Raw genomic sequence first — 21,180 nt, 5'->3', positions numbered from 1 at the left:
TCATAGAGCAAGAAACTGAGACAGAAATCGAGTTTTGAAGAAGAAAAGCACGTTTTGCAGTGCAAAATGCCAATTTTTACAGCAAGACTAGAGAAGACGTCGCGTTTCAGCGACAGATTCGAAGAAAATCCGCGAATTAAGCTCGAGAGAGGATAAAAGAAGAAGAAAAGAAGAGAATAAAGCTATTATATACACAGTAGAACAAAAAAAAAGCACCACAATAGTGAAAAAAGAGAAGAAACTTGAAAAATAGAGTTAGAAATTGAAGAAATATAAATAAAATTTACATAAAAAGACAGTATTTATGTGCAGAAGAGAGATTTGTACGAGTTTCATTGAAGAAAACAATTTTAATATCACAACAGCTGACTATAAATAAAAATAGCGTAAGAAGAAGAGGAAGAATAGCGAAAAGACTAGAAAAAAGGATCTTTAAAGGTCTGAAAGAGAAGAAATATTGCTCAGAGCTTGTTGTAGAAGAAGAATACAAGCAGAGGAAGAAGAAATGTGCTTTAAAGCATTTATTTAGAAGAAGAATAAGAAGAAAAGCTTTGTAATCTCAGGTACTTCAGTATTTTCGAGTTTACTTTGAAAGAAAAATGGCAAATTGAAGCAGAAAATGCAGAAGAAAATGAAGAAAGACCAGAGAAAATTATAGAATTAATTATAATTACAGAATTGTAGAAGAAAGTGAAGTATAAAAGGCAGAAAAAGTACAGTTCTGTGTCGTTAAAAATTAGAAGAAAATAGTTTACAGCAAGTTTAACAAAGCTTGAGACAGATATTCAAGAAAAGTGTGCAGTCGAGTGCAGAAAATGAAGAAATGCAGAAGAAAACAGACTTGAAAGATTGACAGAAGAATTATCAAAGAAAAAAGTAAATTATTGCTAAGTGTTTGCTTGCACAAAGCAGAAGAAGAAGAAAAAAAGTAGATTTCACAATTTCAAGAGCCATTTCAAGCATCAGAGACCAAAACCAAAGAAATTCTGAAGCAATAAAAGAAGAAACAATTACAAAAAAGAAGCTATCACAAAGAATGAAGTTTGTAGAGAAGATTGAAGCCTCTCAAGAAAATTTCTCAAGTCAATTAAAAACTGTGCAGTGCCAATTTGGCATCTGCTCGCACCAAAATGCTTTCAAACAGCTGTTTTTCTTAAAATGTTGATCTTCGAGTCTTCTTAAATTAATTTGCAATAATTCTGTAGCCAGAGAAGGTGACACTGTCGGCTATTTTTCCAGAATCGACGAAGAGAGCCAGCTGATCGCCAGTTTTCATGTCCAACAGGACCAAATTGGCGCCTCCTGCAGGACCAGCGCTGACTTCAGATCTCCAAATATCTGTGTTGCCCAATTTCCGCTTCAAAGTCAGTCGAAGATTGCTGTTTCCGTATCCAGCGAAGCTGAATTGGTACAGTCCTGGACATTGAGTGACAAAAGTCCCTGTTTGAGCGTCGTAACCCACGCCTTCGTCGACCAGCGTCCTCGAGAACTTCACTTTGGCGTGCTGGTCAGTGAAAAAGCAATTAATTCGTTAAAATCTTTGCTCCTCTCTTTATTTAGCCTAAAAAATACGCTATTGAAACGTGAATTGTATCGACAATTAATATTCCACTCTGTTTTAAGTAGTTCTGCGACTTTTTGTCGCGTCGATAAAGTAGGTATTCTCCAATAAGAAATAATAAAACCTTCTAAATCCCCCAAAATCCTTTCTGCAAGCTCTGTTTTCACATAAAATGAAGTTATTAGCAAACTTTTAATTAAATTAAGTGCAATACAAAGTCAGAAATGCAGTAAATTGCCCAAATTTGTGCTTTTAAGTTCTCGCGCGATGTTGAAACTTTGCAAGCTGGTTTTAAAGGTGTTTTCTAATTCACAGTTGAAGAAAAATGAGTGAACTTACGTCGACAGAAGCCTGAGTTGCTGAAAAAGCGATGACACCAGAGCAATCAGCTGTTGTGGCCCATTTTAAGGAGTTTGTTGTTGTGTCAGTCGATGGAGGGTCAGGAATGGCAGCTTTTGCTGAAATAATTACTGCAAACAACAGCACTGGCCACACCATCCTGAAGAAATAGCCAAAACGTAAGTTTTTACACGATTTTCAACGGTTTTTGTGGAATTTTTGCGGAGCAAATCGCGATGTTCTGCCTTTGTGCAGGCGTGGATAATCGCGAGTGACTCAGTTTCGTTTATCGCATCGCGTATTTAAATTATCGTGGCCTCGACTAATAAAAATGAACGAGAAGAAGACCAGACGAGCTGTTTGAACAGGAAAATTCCTTTCTCGACGCAGTTGCGCAACCGCTGACGCGATTTTTGCGCTGCACTCGATGCGTTTGCGGACGTCATCAGAGAAGAAACTGGTTCTTTCTTCTTATGTAAGAGTTGGGATGACGCAAATGACTCGATCGAGGCATTTTAGTGCGCTTTTGGTGAACAAATGTGACGCTAATTGGCGATGAAACGTCTCTTGTCAGAAGAAATGAAGTAAATTTTGGATGAGGATTTTTATTTATGCTTTTTGGGGTTTTTTTAAGGCGAAGAAGAAGAAGAAGTTTGGGATTTGATTGTAGTCGAGTCATTTTTAGCAAAGTTTTCTGCTTTTTTTAAGAAGAAGATAAAGAAATTGAGGATTGTGTGAGCATTCTACTAATTTTTATCAAAGTTTTTCTATTTTATTTTGAAGAAATTGAGGATTGGATTGCATTCGAGACATTTTTATCAAAGTTTTCTTCTTTTTTTCGAAGAGACTCAAGACTGAATCCAATCCAACTCGCATTTATCCTTTCATCCCATCGATTTTAATCGTTCGAACGGCGTTAAATCATCAGGTTGACCATTCTCGATAAAGTTCAGCACAGTTCAAGACTTTCACCGCTCGCGGCTACTTCTCTGCTCGCTTTAACTCTTTCTTCTGCTTCTACGCTTCTTTTTCCTTTTTTTCTTCTTTTTTATCTCGAACCACTTTCGTTTTCGAACGGACCAGTTTCGACTGGTGAAATCGCAGCTTTCTGTTCTGAACCAGATATCGCTGAAGCGAGTGAAATCTTTGCTGCAGATGTAACCAGATGGAAATTGAAGTCATTCTCAGAAGTTATTCAAGTTTCAGATCAAGAGATGCTGTAATATTGCACGCAAACGTTGCATGCGAGGAGATATGCAATTGTAATTGTTGTTATGTTGGTTAATTTTTAGTTTTGATTGTTTTTATTTTGATGGATTTCAGTTTTGTCATTTTAAGTTTGTAGGATTTAATTTTCTGAATTTTAGTATTGAAATTTTAATTTAGTACATTTTTATTTTGTTAGCTTTAACTTTGCAAATTTTAACTTTGCTAGCTTTAATTTTGTAAATTTTAATCTAACAAACTTTAATTTGTTCAGCTTTAACTTTGCAAGATTTAATTTTGCAACCTTTAATTCTGTGATGTCTCTCGCGCGTCGATAAAGTAGGTATTGTCCAATAAGATATAATAAAACCTTTTAAGTCCCCAAAAATCCTTTCTGCAAACACTATTTTTACATAAAAATGAAGTTATTTGTTAAATTTGGTGCAGTAAAACAAACTGTAACTTTGCAAACCTTAATTTTTCCAACTTTAACTTTGCAAATTTTAACTTTTCAAACCTTAACTTTGCAAAATCAATTTTAAGACCTCATTAAACTAAAATTACACTCTATAAGCAACAAAAACAACAAGATCCATCAATTAACTCAAGCATCATCAACCACAGCAACCAACCTAAACTTTCTACTCTCTTGCCTCTACTGACAATCTCATTTCAAGCCTTCTTTACACAGTTACACTTAATTTCCTTCACATAATCATCATCATACGCGTTCTAGAAACCTACTTTACCCTCCACACCAACTACAGAATCTCACTTTCCAACAAAACAACCACAAAACCCAAATTTCTTCTCACAGAAGAAGAATGATCCAATTTTTGACTTAAAAAAATAATTCTGAAGTAGATTAACCAATACTGACTTAAAAAATGACTAAATTGAACCTCAAAAAGTTCCTCAAAAATAAAAAAAAATAAATTAGCAACATCCAATATCATTGAAACTGCTTTCAGTCGTGTTTCTCGTTTAGTACACCCTGTATAAGAGGCTAAGAATAAAAGTAAGCAGTGCAGTGGACTGTTTGCCTCCTAATAGCGATAAAATCAGAAACCCTTTCACTTCCAGAGACCTCAAGGCGAGGATCTCACGTGTGCTGCACGTTTTCTGCTGCCCACGACTTATTGGGTTTGCAAAAAACGCGATTATTTCTTCCACAAGTGACTTTTTTCGTCAAAAACTGCGTAAATCTATTCAATTTGCCATTCTGCATCGATTGTTGTTAATCAAATTCGTCGAGAACATACATTAATATGGGGTGTCCAATAAGCAGTCACTCATTTTTACATTTTACGAGCAATTATTGCAAATTTGTCGATCTAGAATTGTGATTTTTCGTCTGTTTTACTGCACTGGGTGTTCTAAAGGAATTATGCAATGTTTGTGCAAAATTTGAGACTTTAAGTGCATTTGGAGTGAATTAAGTTAATTGAAAATTGATTTACAGTGTTGGATATTTTTGTTGAGGCAGTTTAGTGGTTTGAAGTGATTTGTTTTTGTTGTCTTTTTTTTAGTGGATGTGTTAATTGAGAGAGAATATAATTGCGAGTGGTGGTAGACTTTGAACTGTCGATGCAAACGATGTTTTGTGATTATTCGCGTACGTCATCTGAGATCATGCGATGTGAATATTTTAACTTGGTTATTTCTCCGTTTTGCGATGCAGATGCGCTTTGCAAAGTGGATTTTTAAGGCAATACTCAACTTTATTACAGAAAAAAAATAAAATTCATATTTTATTTCGCACTTCGTAATTTAATTTACTTTTATATTTTTAAAGAAATTTTAAGAATGATTTGAAAAAAACAATTAAAAAATCGTGGAAAAACGCAGAAGAAAATTTAAAGGGACTCAAAAACAATAAAAAAATCATCGAAAAGCGCAGAAAACGTTCTTTGAAAAGCGTGAAAGGACATTAACTCGACGATATGACGAAAAACAAACAAAAAAATAGTTAAAAATCGCAGAAAAAAGTTTAAAGGGACTCACATGATGTTGTTATGTGGTGTGGCAGTGGCGAACAGCCCCAGTCCTTTTGGTTCGACCAGCTATTCGTTCTTCCAGGTATGTCCGACCAGGTGAAGTCGACGTACGCCTTTATATTACCTTGAAGAGCAGACTGCTTGGTCTTGAAGCCACTTCCAACAGCTTGGCAAAGTTCCTTTCCTTTTCTCGTGTCAAGTGCCAGCCCCCACTATTCGTCCATTTGCATTCGTTTTGCAGAAGTGAGATATGCTCAGGTAGTTGCTGGTGGAGTCTGGATTTTGTATTTTTTTTAATTTATTATTAGCTTTGTGGAACTGTCGTGGACGTTTGTTGATAGTTGAATTTATCAATGATGTGTAGAGTTTCAATTTTTTTTAATTTTTCTTGTCAAAGTTTAAGGATTTGCGAGTTCTAATTTTGCAAGCTTTGAGTTTGCAAAATTTAATTTTGGAGGCTTTAACTTTGCAAAATTTAACTTTACTAATTTTAACTTTGCAAATTTTAACTTTCTGGCTTTAACTTTGCTAGCTTTAAGTTTCTAGCTTTAACTTTGGAAATTTTAACTTTGCAAGCTTTAACTTTGCAAATTTTAGCTTTGCTAGTTTTAATTTTGCAAATTTAACTCAGCAAACCTTAATTTTGCAAACTTTAACATTGCAAATTTTAATATTGCAAATTTAACTCAGAAAATTTAACTTTGCAAACCTTAACCCATCAAACTTTAATTTTGCAAATTTTAACTCAGAAAACGTTAACTTTGTAAATTTTAACTTTTCAAGCTTTAACGTTGCAAATTTTTATTTTTCAAGCTTCAGCTTTGCAGGCTTTAACTTTGGGGGCTTTAAATTTGCAAGCTTTGACTTTGAAGGCTTTAACTTTGCAAACTATAATTTTCAAAATTTTTACTTTTACTTTGACTTGTCAAGTTTTAACTTAACAAACTATGATTTAAAAAGTCTGAATTTTTACTTTAACTTGGTGAACTATAATTTAAAAAGTTCTAATTTTTGCTTTAGCTTTGCAGACATTAACTTTCACAAATGCAATAAATTTATTGCTCAGTTCCACTTACATAATTACGATAGTATTATTCTCTATTTCTGCTGACCAAAATACACCGGTTATGCTAATTAATTGATGTTACGTGACGGAACAAGTATCGTGAGAGAAGAGTATGCTATCTCGTCGAACAACTGCTCTTTCTCTGGGGCCAATGCACGCGAGAAATTTTTGCGCAACCCTCGAATTGCAACTAGAAAGGGCCTGAAGCAAAGTATGAAAATTTTAACGAAATCATAATTGAATGGTTATGGTACAGTCAGTAATGTGAAAGTCTAGGTTTGAATGAAATTTTCCAAATTGGTAAAAAGGTGCTTCGTAGTTTCCTCTTTTCTTCGTGTCTCTGTCCTTGGTTTGCTTTTTTTTGGGATTAATCATTTTTAGTTTAGGCTTGGAAGTTTTAAGTTTTCGAATTTTAACTTTGCAGGCTTTAACGTTGCAAATTTTAATTTTTCAAGGTTCAACTTTGCAAATTTTAATTTTGCAAATTTTAACTTTGCAAGCTTTAACGTTGCAAATTTTAATTTTGCAAGCTTTAACTTTGCAAATTTTAACTTTGCAAATTTTAACTTTGCAAGCTTTAACGTTGCAAATTTTAATTTTGCAAGGTTCAACTTTGCAAATTTTAATTTTGCAATGTTCAACTTTGCAAATTTTTACTTTGCTAGCTCTAACATTGGAAATTTTAACTTTGCTAGCTTTAACACCGCAAATTTTAATTTTGCAAGCTTTAACTTTTCAAATTGTAATTTTGCAAGCTTTAACTTTGCAAATTTCAATATTGAAACTTTAACTTAGCAAAGTTTAACTTTGCTAGCTTTAACTTTGCAAATTTTTACTTTGCAAGCTTTAACATTGCGAATTTTAATTTTGCAAGCTTTAACTTTTCAAATTTTAATTTTGAAAATTTGAATATTGCAACTTTAACTTAGAAAACTTCAGTTTCACAAGCTTTAACTCTGCAAACCCTAACTTAACAAACTTTAACTCAGCAAATTGGGTTCGAAAGTAACAAAAAAAAGCTCATTTCTCGTACAATAATCATATTTATTCTAAATTCGTAACGTTACATTAGATAACCACGATAAAATGGCACGATTATCGAAGCTTCGACTTACAGAATGCTGCAAAAGTAGACAAGTATTTTCATATTTTTAACGTAAACCTTAAAATCTATTCGCGACAAGCTGAAAATAAATAATAATCGCGTCGATTTGAAGCGTGAGAGTAATTTAAGGGGGAGGGATAGGAACGAGATGAACACAGAAACGCTAACTGCCCGCCATTGGCAGAAAGCGCGCGAAATTTCGAACTGTCTGGTCGTTAAAAATCTCTCTGAAAGTATTTACAAAATTAAAAACAGCCAATTAAGTGTAAAAATCACAAGAAATAGACGCTGAGTCGATTTAGACCAATAAAGACGTAGTTAATAGTTAAAATGATAGTTTTTTTTTAGGTTTTTAGGATAAATTGTCCTTGTTTCGAAGAGCAAAGGGGTTATTTACAATGATTCGTGCGAGAATCAAGCGTAAAAAGTGCTTTTCTCTCGCCAGCTGGGTCGACGAGCACGGTTTTTCACTTTCACTCGAGATAGAGCGAACCTCGATCGCCTTGGGTGTTTTTTCTTTGACACCAGGTAGGTGTGTGGCTGTTCTTGGGCCACGTGGCTCTCTGGTATGCGATTTAAGTCCCTGGGTTAACTGTTATCGTGTTATAATTAGACTTGTCTCATTTCTTGCGATCCCAAGTCATTGAAATTGCTTTGTTTTTTTATTTTTGAACAGAAGTTGTTAATTTTGAGAATTCAAATTAGTAAATTTTATGTTTGCAAGATTTAGTTTCTCAAATTTTAACTTTGCAAATTTTATTACTGCAACTTTAACGTTAGCAAACTCTAACTTTGCAAGTTTTAACTTTGCAAGCTTCAATTTTCCAAATTTTAATTTTTTTTTATTAGCCCTATCTTATAACTTTGCCAAAACTACCATTCAATCTTTGAATAAAGTGACATTAAGCTATTTCTCACAAATATTTGCAATTCTGTGCAAACAGAAGTCACCACAACGTGCAATTGCCCAAACCCAACAGAAACATTCATATTGGGATCGCAAAACCTTACGGAAAGTCCAGAAATCTTAGTAATTAGACCTCCAAACTGCTTCTCCACATTGCATTTACGCTTCTCGAGGCCAACCAATGTCTCGTCGACTTTCAAACGCCACCTAAACCAACAAATTGTTGTCTTGGCAGGCAGGACCCATGCTGGGCCAGTTGCACGCACTGGCGCCATTGTCGAAAGTGAGATGCACAGGACAACTGAACACATGCAACGAGAATTTCTTCTTCTGCTCGTCCCAATGGCAGCCATAGAACTTATTACAGAAGTTAGGATGTCTGAACAAGCCAGGTCTGGCGCAATTCGTGGCTCCATCGATGGTTTCCTCGAAATCATCCTCAGAACGATTTACAGAGAAGCTTTCATCCCTCAAAACAGCAGCAGCAGTCGAAGATTCAACGTTCCTCAGACTTTTCCCTGCTCTGTAACTCGTAGAGACAGTAGAACTGGGCAAATAAGTGTTCGACGGTTTCTCTTCGACCTGGTAATTGAGTGCACTCAACTCTTCGTTCCAGATCTTCACTGGTCCCACAGAAGAGGAGTCCTGGTTGGTCACAAACTCGTCATTTTCTGAAGAATCGTCTTTTTCTAGGTCCACGTAGATGTCTGACTCGTCGTAGCTCGCCAAATCGACTTTACCCTTCGAGGAGTTGATCAGTTTGGACCCAGGGCCTCTGAGATTGGCGAACGGGTCTCCTCTGCAGGTGCATTCTGCCCCCAATTTGCCAAGCAACAGTGGATGCAGGTCACTCCACTTGACGATCACTTTGCCTTTGCCCACAGCTGTGCTTTTGCCAGTGCTTTGATACGTAACGCTCGAAGAAGGCCTTGAGAAGGTTCCTGAGTAGGTTGTCACTGCTGCAGACGATGGAATCCTGCCAGCAGAGGCTGGAGTCGTCGAAATGTAACCTGGACGCAGTGAAGAGGACTGCGTTCTCGAGTAATCTGCTCCTGTCGAGTAAATGTCGTACTGGTTTGGCACGTATTTAGTGCTGCCTCTGTTGTAGTTCGTTACGAGCTTGTCAACTTCTTCTCGAGGGATCTCCACGTTCGTTGGAGACCCACCAGCACCAATTGTGGTCGATTCTGTGCTATAGGGTCTTGAAAATCCACTTGGAATTACTGTTGATTGATATGTTCGACCACCAGGTAGATACTGAGGCTACAAAATAAGTAATTGTGTTTGTTTACTCTATTTTCAAGACTTAATAACCTTCAGAGTTGTGTAAACTTACCTCAGAAGCTCCAGAAGTCACGTGTGCAAATGCAGTCTTCGATGGAAGTCCAGAAGATGCTGTTGGGGACTCGTAATAGTACTGAAAAGCAGCACAGTAATTACAGAAGAGCTTAAATAGGGTGGTTAATGAAGAATCTTACTTGTGGAGTGGTCGATGGTGCTTGGTACGTCCCTGTGTAGCCACGTTGCTGAGAAGTTCTGGTCCCAAAGTCGAACTGGGACTCAGTTTGACTGCCATATTTGCTTTGAGTGAAGGTTGCTGGCGTTGAAGAGCCAACAGAGCCAGTAGCAATGCCTGTAGAGACTGTAAATGGTCTTTTGGGTCCTCCAAAGTCGAATTGGGACTCAGTTTGAGTGCCATATTTGCTCTGAGTGAAGGTTGCTGGCGTTGAAGACCCAACAGAGCCAGTAGCAATGCCTGTAGAGACTGTAAATGGACTTTTGGGTGCCCCAAAGTCAGTTTCCGAGCCTGCAATAGTACTGTACACCCCTGGTGCCCCAGTTGGAGCACCACTGAAGCCAGCAGACGTTTTGTAAACGCCTGTATCGCCAGTAATCGACGCGAAATCGCTGATTCCTGGGGTATTGTGCACTTCTACAGTCAGGAAGGGTCTGGTTAGACCAATTGGAGACTCTGTGGTCACTGCAGTCTCGAAAGGAATGCTGGGAGTGACGTACGAGTACCCAGTGGACTTCGTAGGACCTGAGACACCTGATTCGTACGAAGGAGTCACTGAATATGCACCATCGCTGACTTCAGTAGACGATTTGGTGTACCCAACAACATTGCCTTCGAATGCTTTCGCTCCAATCTTGTCAGAGCTGACTGTTGGACGTGGTTTTCCAGTGAAGCCTGTTTTAGTGAACCCACTGGGAGTCGAAGACCCACTGACAAAGGTTCCAGGAAGAACAGTGCCTCCTGTGGGTCTGTAATCTGGGATATCGTTCTCAGTGTACTTCGTAGTGACGCCTCCATTGTTGAACTTGATTGTACCGCGTCCTCCATTGTCGTGGTACTCGTTAGTCTCGTAACTGGTGCCATAAGGTGGTGGAACTGTCCCAATCTTGGTTCCATAGGGAGATCCTGGACCTGTGCCTCCAGTTTGGTACCCTGTTCCTTGATCAATTGTTACTGCAGGCGCTGTTTGGCCTGGCAAGACGAATCCTGGACTGCTTTGTCCTTTTATGACAGTTCCTGGTCCAGTTACTGTGACTCCAGGAGCAGATGTTCCATAAATTGTCGTTGCAGGACTCGCTGAGCCACTTATGACGTAACCAGGCGTGCCTGCACCAGTCTTGACGTATCCTGGATGGCCACTTCCTGTTGTTATGCTTGCTTGGCCAGTGGAACCAGCGATTACAGTGCCTGAAGTGCCTCCATAAGTAAGCAGAGTCCCTGGAGTTGAGCCTCCTTGTATATCCTGGATTGTGACGATCCCTGGTCTTCTTCTGACTCCATAGCCAGTGGGTATTGGGCTTTTGGGGAGCGAAGAAAGTCCTGTAGAGCCTGTGTAGCCTGTTGCATTCAATCCAGGAGAGCTTCCATAGCAATTGGCGATGCAAAGTGGTTGTTTAGGCTTCTCCACGATAATTGGACCGACTAAAGAGTAGAAAAAAGTCAATTAAATGCAGAATGAACGTTAAATGATATTGCAAATGAACTTACAAGGTTGTCCATGTGTGCCAGTGACTGTAGCAGTGTCCAAACCAGTCCCAATTGTGCCGGAAGAGGCATAAATCGGTGTCTGCGTTGGCTGAATACCTAATTTAACTGTTTGCCCAGGTAGCAGGGATCCTGTTTCAGCTCCAATGCCAGGTGCACTGCTTTCTGGTTGCTCTGGATAGCCGTAACCAGTTGTTACTATAATAGGAGCTCTTGGTGTGCTTGATCCTGGGTATTGAGTAACAGAGAGGCCAGGATAGGCTGTTTTGACTCCTGATTCTATGGTAGATCCTCGTGTGTATCCTCCAGATCCTATAGAGCCTGTGTACTGCACTCCTGTGGGTATTGTGTGGCCTCCTGCTGCTCCTGTTGTGGATCCTGCAAAGCTTGTTCCAGTTGGGACAGTGTAAATTGTTCCAGGTCCTGAATATCCTCCTGAAATTGGTCCTACGTGGGCACCAATGCTTCCTGTGTATCCTCCAACAGTAGATCCTGCTTGAGCACCACTTGTTTCATCTGTGTATCCTTTTATGTGAACACCACTGGGTCTTGTGTAGCCTCCAACAGTAGATCCTGCTTGAGCACCACTTGTTTCATCTGTGTATCCTTTTATGTGGACACCACTGGGTCCTGTGTATCCTCCAGCAGTGGATCCTGCTTGAGCACCATCTGATCCTGCAGAGGATCCTGTTTGGACACCACTTGTAGCTTTGTATCCTCCAATTGTGGATCCTACGTGGGTGCCAGTGATTCCTGTGTATCCTCCTGCTGTAGAGTCTGCTTGAGCACCACCTGTTCCTGCAGGGGATCCTATGTGGGTACCAGTTGGTCCCGTGTATCCTCCAATAGTGTATCCTCCTGCAGTGGAACCTGTATGGACACCACTGCTTCCTGTAAATCCTCCAATAGTTGATCCTACGTGTGCACCACTTGTTTCTCCTGTGTATCCTCCTGCAATTGGTCCTACGTGGGTGCCAGTGATTCCTGTGTATCCTCCAGCAGTAGATCCTGCGTGAGAACCACCTGCTCCTGTGTATCCTCCAATAGTAGACCCTATGTGGGCACCACTGCTTCCTGTAAATGCTCCAACAGTGGATCCTACGTGAGCACCACTTGTTTCTCCTGTGTATCCTCCTGTAATTGGTCCTACGTGGGCTCCACTGGTCCCTGTGTATCCTCCAACAGTGGATCCTGCGTGAAAACCACTTGTTCCAGTGTATCCACCAACAGTAGATCCTGCACGAGCACCACCAGCGCCTGTATATCCCCCAGGAAGCGTTCCATAAGCGCCACCAGCTGTTTCTGAGTATCCTGCACCAGTAGAACCAGAGTACTTCGACCCAGAATCGAATCCAGTAACTTCTTGTCCAGAATAGCCGTGATCTGTGGCTTTGTAGCCTGTTGCACTGGTCACTCTGTAGGTTCCAGTCGCTCCTGTTCCTGTTCCTGCATATCCAGTGGATGTTTGACCTGCTCCTGAATATCCTTTACCTTTGGATCCTGTGTAGACTCCACTTGTTGACCCATAATCGATTGCTCCAGTGTAAACTGAGCCACCAGAGCTTGTGTAACCTGGTGCTGCTGCTTTTGCAGTGGATCCACCGTGGATTCCTGCACCTATAGTGCTGGATCCACCATGGATTCCTGCACCTGCTTGCGAGTAACCACGTCCAGCTCCTGTTTGAGACGTTACTGACCCAGAATATCCACTGCTGGTTGTTTTAGTTCCTTGGTCGAAGGATATTCCATGGTCTACTGTCAATCCACTTCCTGGATAAGCACTTATTGTCGTTCCTGAGTATCCAACTTGGCCACCACGATCAGCTCCAGAATATCCACTTGCAGTTGTTCCAGAGTATCCACCAGACACCTGACCACCATAAGAAGACCCACCAGAGACTCGACCAGGACCAGAATATCCACTTGCAGTCGTTCCAGAGTATCCGCCAGCCCCCTGACCCCCACCCACACCTCCTCCAAAGTGTCCAGTAGCTCCTTGGACACCAGAATATCCTCCACCAACTATTGCAGAGCCAGAACCAAGGTGTCCACCAGCTACAGTGGCGCCAGAAGCACCACTTCCACTGTAAGAAGACGATCCATAGCCTCCAGCACTCGTCTGAGTGTACCCAGTGGACCCTTGAGCAGCTCCATACCCAACTCCAGCTGGTCCAGAGTGTCCTGCGCCAATTGTGGACCCCAAATACCCTTTTCCAGCAGTGCCAGAGCCTCCTGCGCCAATTGTGGACCCCAAATACCCTTTTCCAGCAGTGCCAGAGTATCCTGCGCCAATTGTGGACCCCAAATACCCTTTTCCAGCAGTGCCAGAGTATCCATGAGGCAATGCTCCAGTGTAGTAGCCACCAGTGCCCACAGTGGACCCAGTGGCGTACCCTGAACTCGTGTAACCAGAGTAACCAACCACCAGCCAGGGCCACTCGCAAATTAGCTTCTGCTCGTCGAAGATCAGACCAAATGGGCAGCGAAACTCGTACGCCATCAGCTCTGGCACACCTGTTATTGCATTTTTTGGGTCAAATTGACGTTTTTAGAGGGTAAATGGTTCGTTTGAAGGGGAATACAGACCAAGATCGATGCAAGCGAAGAACCAACGAGGGTTTTGGGGGTCTGCATAGTAACCTGGCTTGGAGGGGCACTCGAACCTCACTCGAGCAACAGGTGCAATTTCACTGCTGCCAGGACATGGAGAGCCTTCTGGCATGGATCCTGGCCACACGCACACCTCTGTGCGCTCGTCGAAGGACAGACCTGCTGGACAATCGAACTCGAACACAGAGTAGTCCTCTACTTCCTGGTTGAACTTCACGCATCGATAGAATCTGTGCAAGAGCAGGCAGTTTTTGTTGTAAAGTGACAATAAGCGAAGATTGGTTGGATTTACCTGTTGCAACTCTTTGGATGCACGAAGTAGCCTTGTCTGGAGCAGGTAAACTCGATTTGAGTGTTCTCTCGAACCGCTCGAATGTGCCCTTCCGTGTCCACCACGCGCACAACTCGAAAGTTCGACGATTTTACCTTCGTTGGGTACTCCAATTGGGTTTGCTGAAATGTGAGACCAGTCTGTAGTTCTAAACACCTGCTTTTTGAAATTTTGAGCACGTTTTGCCATCAATCGACGCGAATTCTGTGGCTCAAAGCTTGTCCAAAAGGTGGAGCACAATTTGAATTCTAAGAATAGATCATACGCAGGTAGATAAAATGGAGAGCCTGTCTTATCGACAGACGCTAACTCTACAGTGAATTGAAACACATTCGTCACCAAAATCATTTTTATTTACATGCAATTCGTCTTCCAAAGCGTTCAAAACTGCAGCTCTCGATTTCCTCTTCAAACTCGAGAACGATCGATGAATTTCATGCGTCAGTGGTTTATTGCAATCCGTTTTCGAGTCATTTTCCACTTCATGGACTGCCAATCCTGGTAAATCTCGAATCAGCGCGTATTTTCCCTAAAAAATGATTGAAAAAACCAATTTTACATCACAAAAGGCAAAATGCAACTTAAGTGACAGTCATTTTTACCTTTATCGCGACAGATATTTTATCCTCGAAGGCAATCCACATATTGTCCTTGAAAGCGTAAGGAGCAGTGAGGTCCTCGTCCCTCTCCACAGTCCATCCTTCCTTATTCATCAAATCGCACAGCTGAAACGAGATCAATTAACGCACAATTGCTCAGCATTTGCACATTTACATTTATACCTGTTTCTGGTCGATGCTGATTGGCAGAGCATCCACAGTGGGTGCAGCAGGTGCATTGTCATCCTGATCGACCAATGAGAACCTGAAAGCACTGGCTGGCAGCGACATAAGTATCTTTCTCTTAGGTGCACCCAATCCGCTGATCAAATCGATCAAACTGTCCGCGTTGAACATGTCGAAGAGGCCCATAAGTCGCGATGGATGGAAAGTTCGATGAGTTTCTTCGTCCTCGACCAAATAGTGGGTTGGTATGGCGAATAAATCCACATATCTGCTCAAAAAACACTCGAATTAGTACACTTTTGCCACTAAAAACCGAAAACCAAGGCAGTAGCAGCTGTAAGCAGGATTTATCGAGACGTGACCTATTTTACCGACGCACGCTAAGGTTTTCGAAGCTACAGCGTCGCAATATCGCAAATATCGTTCGTACTCTTTGTTTATTGGCGTTTTGCAGTCGACTGCTCATCCATATTCAACGAAAGAGCAACAAGAAAGAGAAAATCGTGCAGCAATTGCATTGCACGCGTGTTTAGCGTCTCGCAATTGGCACAAGGTTACTCAGACGAGCTAAACATGGCTAGTTTTCACTCTCAGCGTCAGTCAATAATTCATGGCAGCTTTTAACGCGTCTGTCTGGAGTCTGCGTTGGGTTTTGCGCGCCACAAATGGCTGCTGCAGCTGGTCAAAGTTTAAATACTGCGATTATTAGTCCATCTATGGACTTGCGAGCTGCTCGTTAGTTGCAATGGCGCTGTTTGCTTGTTCTTAGCAGCATTCTTACACTTTTGTGGCTGTTTTTGGACTTTTGCTGGGCTCTTTAGTCGAAAACTGCTTTTGGGTTTGCAATTTTCTTGGACACTGAGTACAATTGGTGGTTTTATTAAGCAAAAATGAAGGAATCTTACTTGGACAGCTCCTTCAGATCGAATTGCTTCGCCAGATCCTCTGATTTCGTTGGCAGGACCAAGAAAATCCTCTTCTCGTACGATTTCCTCAGCAGTTCGTCCCTCAAACCTTTCACAAAGTGCAGTAAACGTTCCTTGGAGCCTGCAGTCACGTTTAATTCAACTCCATCGACCTGTAAATGTTCAAAAAATGTTAGAAGAAGGTTTTTGGAAGGTTTTTGTGCAATTGTGATGGAAAAAAGTGGAATTGCCTCGCTTAAAACGCCCATCAAACGTGCTGTGAACTCCTGGCGGACTCCACCGGAAGTCCTCAACGTCTTCTCAGGGTCGTCGATGGAAATCACGAATTGCAGGGGCGGATTTAGCTCCTTCAGTGATTTCTGAAAGTCCCTGAATTCTGAAAACGAGCAAAAGTTAGAGAAATTACTTTTTTTTTTATTAGTTTCTTATTTTTAGAAAATTGATTTTCAGCAATTATTCAATTATTTTTAAATATTCTTCTTAATTACTGCAATTTGAAATATTTGAAAAATTTATTGGTCAACTATTTTCAAATTTACAGAACTTTTTTTGTGAGTCGATTTTAAAGTAAAAAAGGTATTTAAATTTGAGTTTGTTTGTAAAGTTCTTTTTTTTTTGCTGGTTTGAGAAATTTGGAAAAAGATTATGGCGTGGATTGTTGCAGAAAAAAGTGAATGGTGAGATTCGAAACGAGATTCAGTCGAGTATGAGGGAAAGTGATATTTGTTACATCTTGATCGTCTATAAGAACCACTTTCAACGCCACTGTCCTCGCGTTTCATTAGCCACACCCATGTACGAATTTGGGACTGGCACGTGATATTTCTCGTAACTGATGCAAACATTTCTTTCTCGTTTTTTTTAAAAACCAGTCTGGCCTTTCAATCTCATTTTTAAGTCCAAATTTCGTTACTTAAAATGGAAAACGACAAACCCAATAGTGGTGGCTTCGAGCAGAAAAACAGCAATTTAAGGATAAAATCGAAGAAACTATTTTTGAAAAATTGAAAATGGATGTCACTAAATTCTCCCCTTTCGTTTTTTAGAAAATCGGTGTAACTTTTATTTTTAACTTCAAATTTCGTTACATAAAGTGGAAAACAAAAAACCCAATAGTGGCTTCGAGGAAAGTAACTGCAATTTAAAACTAAAATCGAAGGAGCTACTTTCTAAAAATAGAAAATAGCTGTCACTAAATATTCGCACGTGACATTGAACTCATTTTCGACTCGTCCTTGCCATTCGATTCTTATTAACGCAATGACTCGTTCGTTATCAGAGATACGTTTTTGCCTTTGCAGATCTGGTCTTCGAGCTGAGACCATTCATGGCGAGATACGAGCTCGTTTTCGCGCGATTATGTCAGAAACGCGTCTCTCTCTCTCTCTCTCTCTCTCTCTCTCTCTCTCTCTCTCTCTCTCTCTCTCTCTCACTCTCTCTCTCTCTCGATTTTTCTTCGTCTCGCGATCGAATTACACGCGTGACGAATCGATTTCCCCGGAATTTCGAAATTCCCGCTCTTTTTTTTCGTCTCCTTCGCCTTTCGTGCGTTGCGCAATCGATCAGATTTGGCGCCACTTCGACGTTTGGGGAACGCTGACCAGATTTATGGGAACTGATACAGCCAGACACTTTTTTTCAGTGATATAACGGGTGGTCTGACAGGTCTGACTTCGAAAAAAGAAAAAAATTCATCAAAATGCAAATGTTTTGCCAAAGATGACTAATTGGGTTTAAGAAAGTTCTTAAAAAATTTTTATTAAGAAAATATTCAATGCAAAATGTGTGCAAGAGTAATGCAATGTTAAATCGAGATACAAGGGTGTCCAAAAAAAATTTGCAACTACATAAATTTACAATAAATAGCACAATATCCTCTTTTTGCTGTAAAAGGCGACTAATTGGGTTTAAAAAAATGCTCAAAAAATTTTTATTAAGAAAATATTAAATACAAAATGTGTGCAAAAATAATGCAGGGACAAATATGGATATAATGGGTGTCCAAAATTAATTTACAACTGTATAAATTTACAATAAGTAACCACAATGTCCTCTTTTTGATCATAAAAGCCAACTAAAGGGGTTAAAAAAATACTTAAAAAATTTTAATTAACAAAAATGAAACACTAAATATAAAATGTGTGCAAGAATAATGCATTGCAGAATAACTACGATTTTATACGGACACTTGCACACCATTTTATGGCAAAGTTCCAAGGTTTTCTAAGTCCACAGAAGACCATCACAGTTGGTTGACGACCAACCAAGCCATTTAACTCGAGAAATTTAATTAAAAATTTCAATTACCGCCATCTGGCAAGCGTGCGTTTTAAAAAGACAATGTAACCTCTCGTTAAGCAGTAAACACACTGAGATTACGCAATGTAATCCATCTTGTGCGGTTTCTTTGATACGCACGTGCGAACTGATCGCAGATTAGGGCAGCCATCTTTAAATAATTGTTTCTGTGGTCGAGCATTGTGTCTTACGAAGGTTATGTCACGATTCGAGAATACTTTCTTCGTTTTTAACCTTCTAATCTGACTGTTTCGAAGGCCATCTTGGACTTAAGAAATCCGTCGACTTTATTTTTAATTAATTTAGAAAATAAATACTTTTTCTTAAGTTTGAAGCTTCAAATTTGGCAGTTTTGAAGGCTATTTTGGTTTGAGTAATCTGTGGTCTTCATTTTTAATTAATTAAGAAAATTTAACCTTCTAATTTGGGACTTTTGAAGGCCATTTTGGTTCAAGAAATTTATGGTCTATCATTTTTAATTAATTAAGAAAATTTAACTTTGCAATTTGGGACTTTTAAAGGCCATTTTGGTTAAAAAAATCCATGAACTGCATTTTTGATTATTAATACAGCAATAATTAAGATAAATACGATTTACAACGTGTGTTTGTCTACTGAAAAAGGCACAACAGTGACACAGTGCTGTTGGTTCTATAAATTGCACGATTGCTAATTAAAGGATGCAGAAAATATATTTTCTGCGAATGATTTAGAGTCGTGGATGTTCAGATTCGAGGCGTAATCCTCATAAATAATGCATAGTCAGAAGTTCGATGACGGAAACTGAGAATCAGTGCCTCGAGGCTGTAAAAGTAGACGTCCCCTGTGGTTTGATGTTGCTGCGCCTTGGCCAAGTGCAAGGATGTTGCATTCGTGCCACCACAAATATGTAATCTTGTCAATTGTGACGTAATATTTAATATTTTTTGAAAAATTTGACACCAATAGTGGTGAATGAGTGTTGTTATTGTTTCTATAGTAAAAAATTGCTAAATTGTCAGACAATATTCAGTATTTTTCGAAAAAACAGAAACCCAATAGTGGAGCAGGAATGTTGGTCATTTTCATATACTAAAAAGTTGCTAAATTACGAGGAAATATTCAAAATTTTGGGAAAAATTGGACACCAATAGTCGAGCACGAATGTTCATAATGTTTATAAAGTAAAAAATTGCTAAATTATTGGACAATATTCGATATTTTGCGAAAAACAGAAACCCAATACTGAATCACGACTATTGGTTTCACAAAAACTCCCAAAAACCCCTCAAAAAATAAATGTTAATTCAAAAAACTCGGGAACTTCAATCAAAACCAGCAATACCAACAAATTAACTCCTTAAATGACTCATAAATACTCATTCACGCATCTACCATCAAACGACCATAATCCTGCTGCTTTCATAATACAAAATCCTTCGAGAAATCGCCACTCTAACGATTCTACGATTTTTATTTATTAACAAAACGAGTCAGCACGATCGATGCGAAGAAAAATCGACTTCCAAGAAACCTGTTCGCGAGTTTTCCCAGATGTGACATTATTATTTTCAGCGATTCAAGGACGAGCGTAATCGCCTGGCGATTGTCGCGAATCAAAAAGGATCTTTGCTTCGAACGATCGTCGTCTCGCGTTGAAATTAAAATCAGTTATTGCGTTTGCATGCGATTGTTTGGCAATTAGAAGGAATTACGCGTGTTGGACTTACCGGAAGTTGAGACGTTTCGCGCGTCGTGGCCTTGGTGGACCAACGTGGTGCATTTGCAGATGGCTTCCGTCAGTTGGTCGATGTCACTGGCGGAAGTGTAGCAGACTACTTCTCTTCCTGGCGATGTTGTTTGTTTTGGGCATTCTGAAGTCAAATTTTGGGTTTTTTGAACAATTAAATTATTTTTTTTTGCGTAAAATTCAAAATATTGTTAATTAGTAATATTTTAAGTTGAAAATTGAAGGTTATTTTAGGGTAATTAAATTATTTAATTGCATAAAATTCAAAGCATTACCAATTATTAATATTTTTAATTGAAAGTTTGAGGTTTTGTTAGTCCAATAAATTAACCAATAACGTTAATAATTAATAACACTCAGTTCTCTTGCTTTTTGAGTATTTTGAAGAAATTTATAAAAATTTGAGGTTATTTTAGGGTAATTAAATAATTTAATCGCATAAAAATATTAAAATTAAAAAACTTGAATTTGAATTTTGCTAATATTCGAATGTTATGAATGAGAAGACTGGAAACGATTGACAGTCGAGAACGAACGGAACGAAGCAGTGATTTTCCGTGGCCGTGAGAGGATAAGAAACTTAAAAGCCAAAAATTAGTAACTCCTCGAGATCCGCGTCTGTTGCGTACATCGAACGCAAGGTTGACATCATCCTTCACGTTCTCCATTTCTATAATAGTCGTTTACATAGCCGCACAGCCTTGCAGCTCGACAACAACCGCGAGAACCGAGTAAAGGATGTCTCAACTATTATTTATGCGACTTTATTATTCAATTAAACCGTATTCTTCTTTTTTTACGCGTACTCCATCTTGAAAGTAATTAAAACGAGCTTAGAGATTAAAATATTGATAAACTAATAAATAATTCTCGAATTTTTAGTCACTTTATGCTTTTTCAGCTACTTAAATAAATTTTCAGCTAATTTAATAAATTAAAGCGTCAGTCATTTTGTTTGTAAGCATTCATGAATGAAAATGTCTTTTTTAAGTTTGAATTTCGCGCGAGAACTGCTAAAAGGATGTCTTAATAATTATCTCTGCGACGTTATTATTCAATTTAACTGCATTCTTCTTTTTTTACGCGTACTCCATCTTGAAAATGACCAACGCAAGCTTAGAAACTAAAAGATTGCTAAACCAATAAGTAATTTTCGAATTTTTACGCGTATTCCATCTTGAAAATAATTAAAACGAGATTAGAAACTAAAAGATTGCTAAACTAATAAATAATTTTCGAATTTTTAGTAACTTTATGCTAAGTAATTTTAAGTTTAAGCAAATTTGATGAATTGGAGCGTCAGACATTTTGTTCTTAAA

General features: G+C 39.2%; 2 protein-coding genes across 3 annotated transcripts; both read right to left on the bottom strand.

Annotated features, from left to right (window-relative positions):
* Window positions 1–999: 999 nt before the first annotated feature.
* Window positions 1,000–5,304, bottom strand: LOC143431696 (uncharacterized). Of its 2 annotated transcripts, XM_076908633.1 has the most exons (3): window positions 5,111–5,304; window positions 1,901–2,060; window positions 1,001–1,504 (listed from the first exon to the last, which is right to left on the bottom strand). In XM_076908633.1, coding segments are annotated over exons 1-3 (483 nt in total). In that variant the 5' UTR covers window positions 5,113–5,304; the 3' UTR covers window positions 1,001–1,183. The 2 variants fall into 2 exon arrangements, with proteins under 2 accessions (XP_076764749.1, XP_076764748.1); XM_076908634.1 differs by lacking the exon at window positions 5,111–5,304 and having other exon boundaries at window positions 1,000–1,504; window positions 1,901–2,166.
* A 3,084-nt stretch (window positions 5,305–8,388) lies between these two features.
* On the bottom strand, window positions 8,389–20,529 carry LOC143431747 (uncharacterized). Its single transcript, XM_076908690.1, has 13 exons — window positions 20,403–20,529; window positions 19,842–19,985; window positions 16,065–16,210; window positions 15,814–15,986; window positions 14,906–15,176; window positions 14,726–14,848; window positions 14,482–14,652; window positions 14,085–14,245; window positions 13,769–14,022; window positions 11,186–13,696; window positions 9,660–11,119; window positions 9,518–9,598; window positions 8,389–9,444 (listed from the first exon to the last, which is right to left on the bottom strand). The coding sequence occupies exons 1-13, from the start codon at window positions 20,527–20,529 to the stop codon at window positions 8,389–8,391; spliced, it is 6,678 nt and encodes a 2,225-aa protein (XP_076764805.1).
* Between the last annotated feature and the right edge of the window lie 651 nt (window positions 20,530–21,180).

The sequence above is a fragment of the Xylocopa sonorina genome, unplaced genomic scaffold, assembly GCF_050948175.1.
Source record: "Xylocopa sonorina isolate GNS202 unplaced genomic scaffold, iyXylSono1_principal scaffold0014, whole genome shotgun sequence".
Classification (NCBI taxonomy): domain Eukaryota; kingdom Metazoa; phylum Arthropoda; class Insecta; order Hymenoptera; family Apidae; genus Xylocopa; species Xylocopa sonorina.
Note: the sequence above shows the minus strand (reverse complement) of the source record. Positions and strands in the feature narration are given on the sequence as shown.

Coding starts and splice junctions, on each gene's coding strand:
- LOC143431747 (XM_076908690.1), bottom strand. CDS start 20,529: ATGGAGAACGTGAAGGATGATGTCAACCTTGCGTTCGATGTACGCAAC. Junction 16,211..19,841: donor GCGAAACGTCTCAACTTCCG/GTAAGTCCAACA, acceptor GCTCGTTTTCAG/AATTCAGGGACTTTCAGAAA. Junction 9,599..9,659: donor CACCATCGACCACTCCACAA/GTAAGATTCTTC, acceptor GCTGCTTTTCAG/TACTATTACGAGTCCCCAAC.
- LOC143431696 (XM_076908633.1), bottom strand. Junction 1,505..1,900: donor CAACTCAGGCTTCTGTCGAC/GTAAGTTCACTC, acceptor TTCACTGACCAG/CACGCCAAAGTGAAGTTCTC.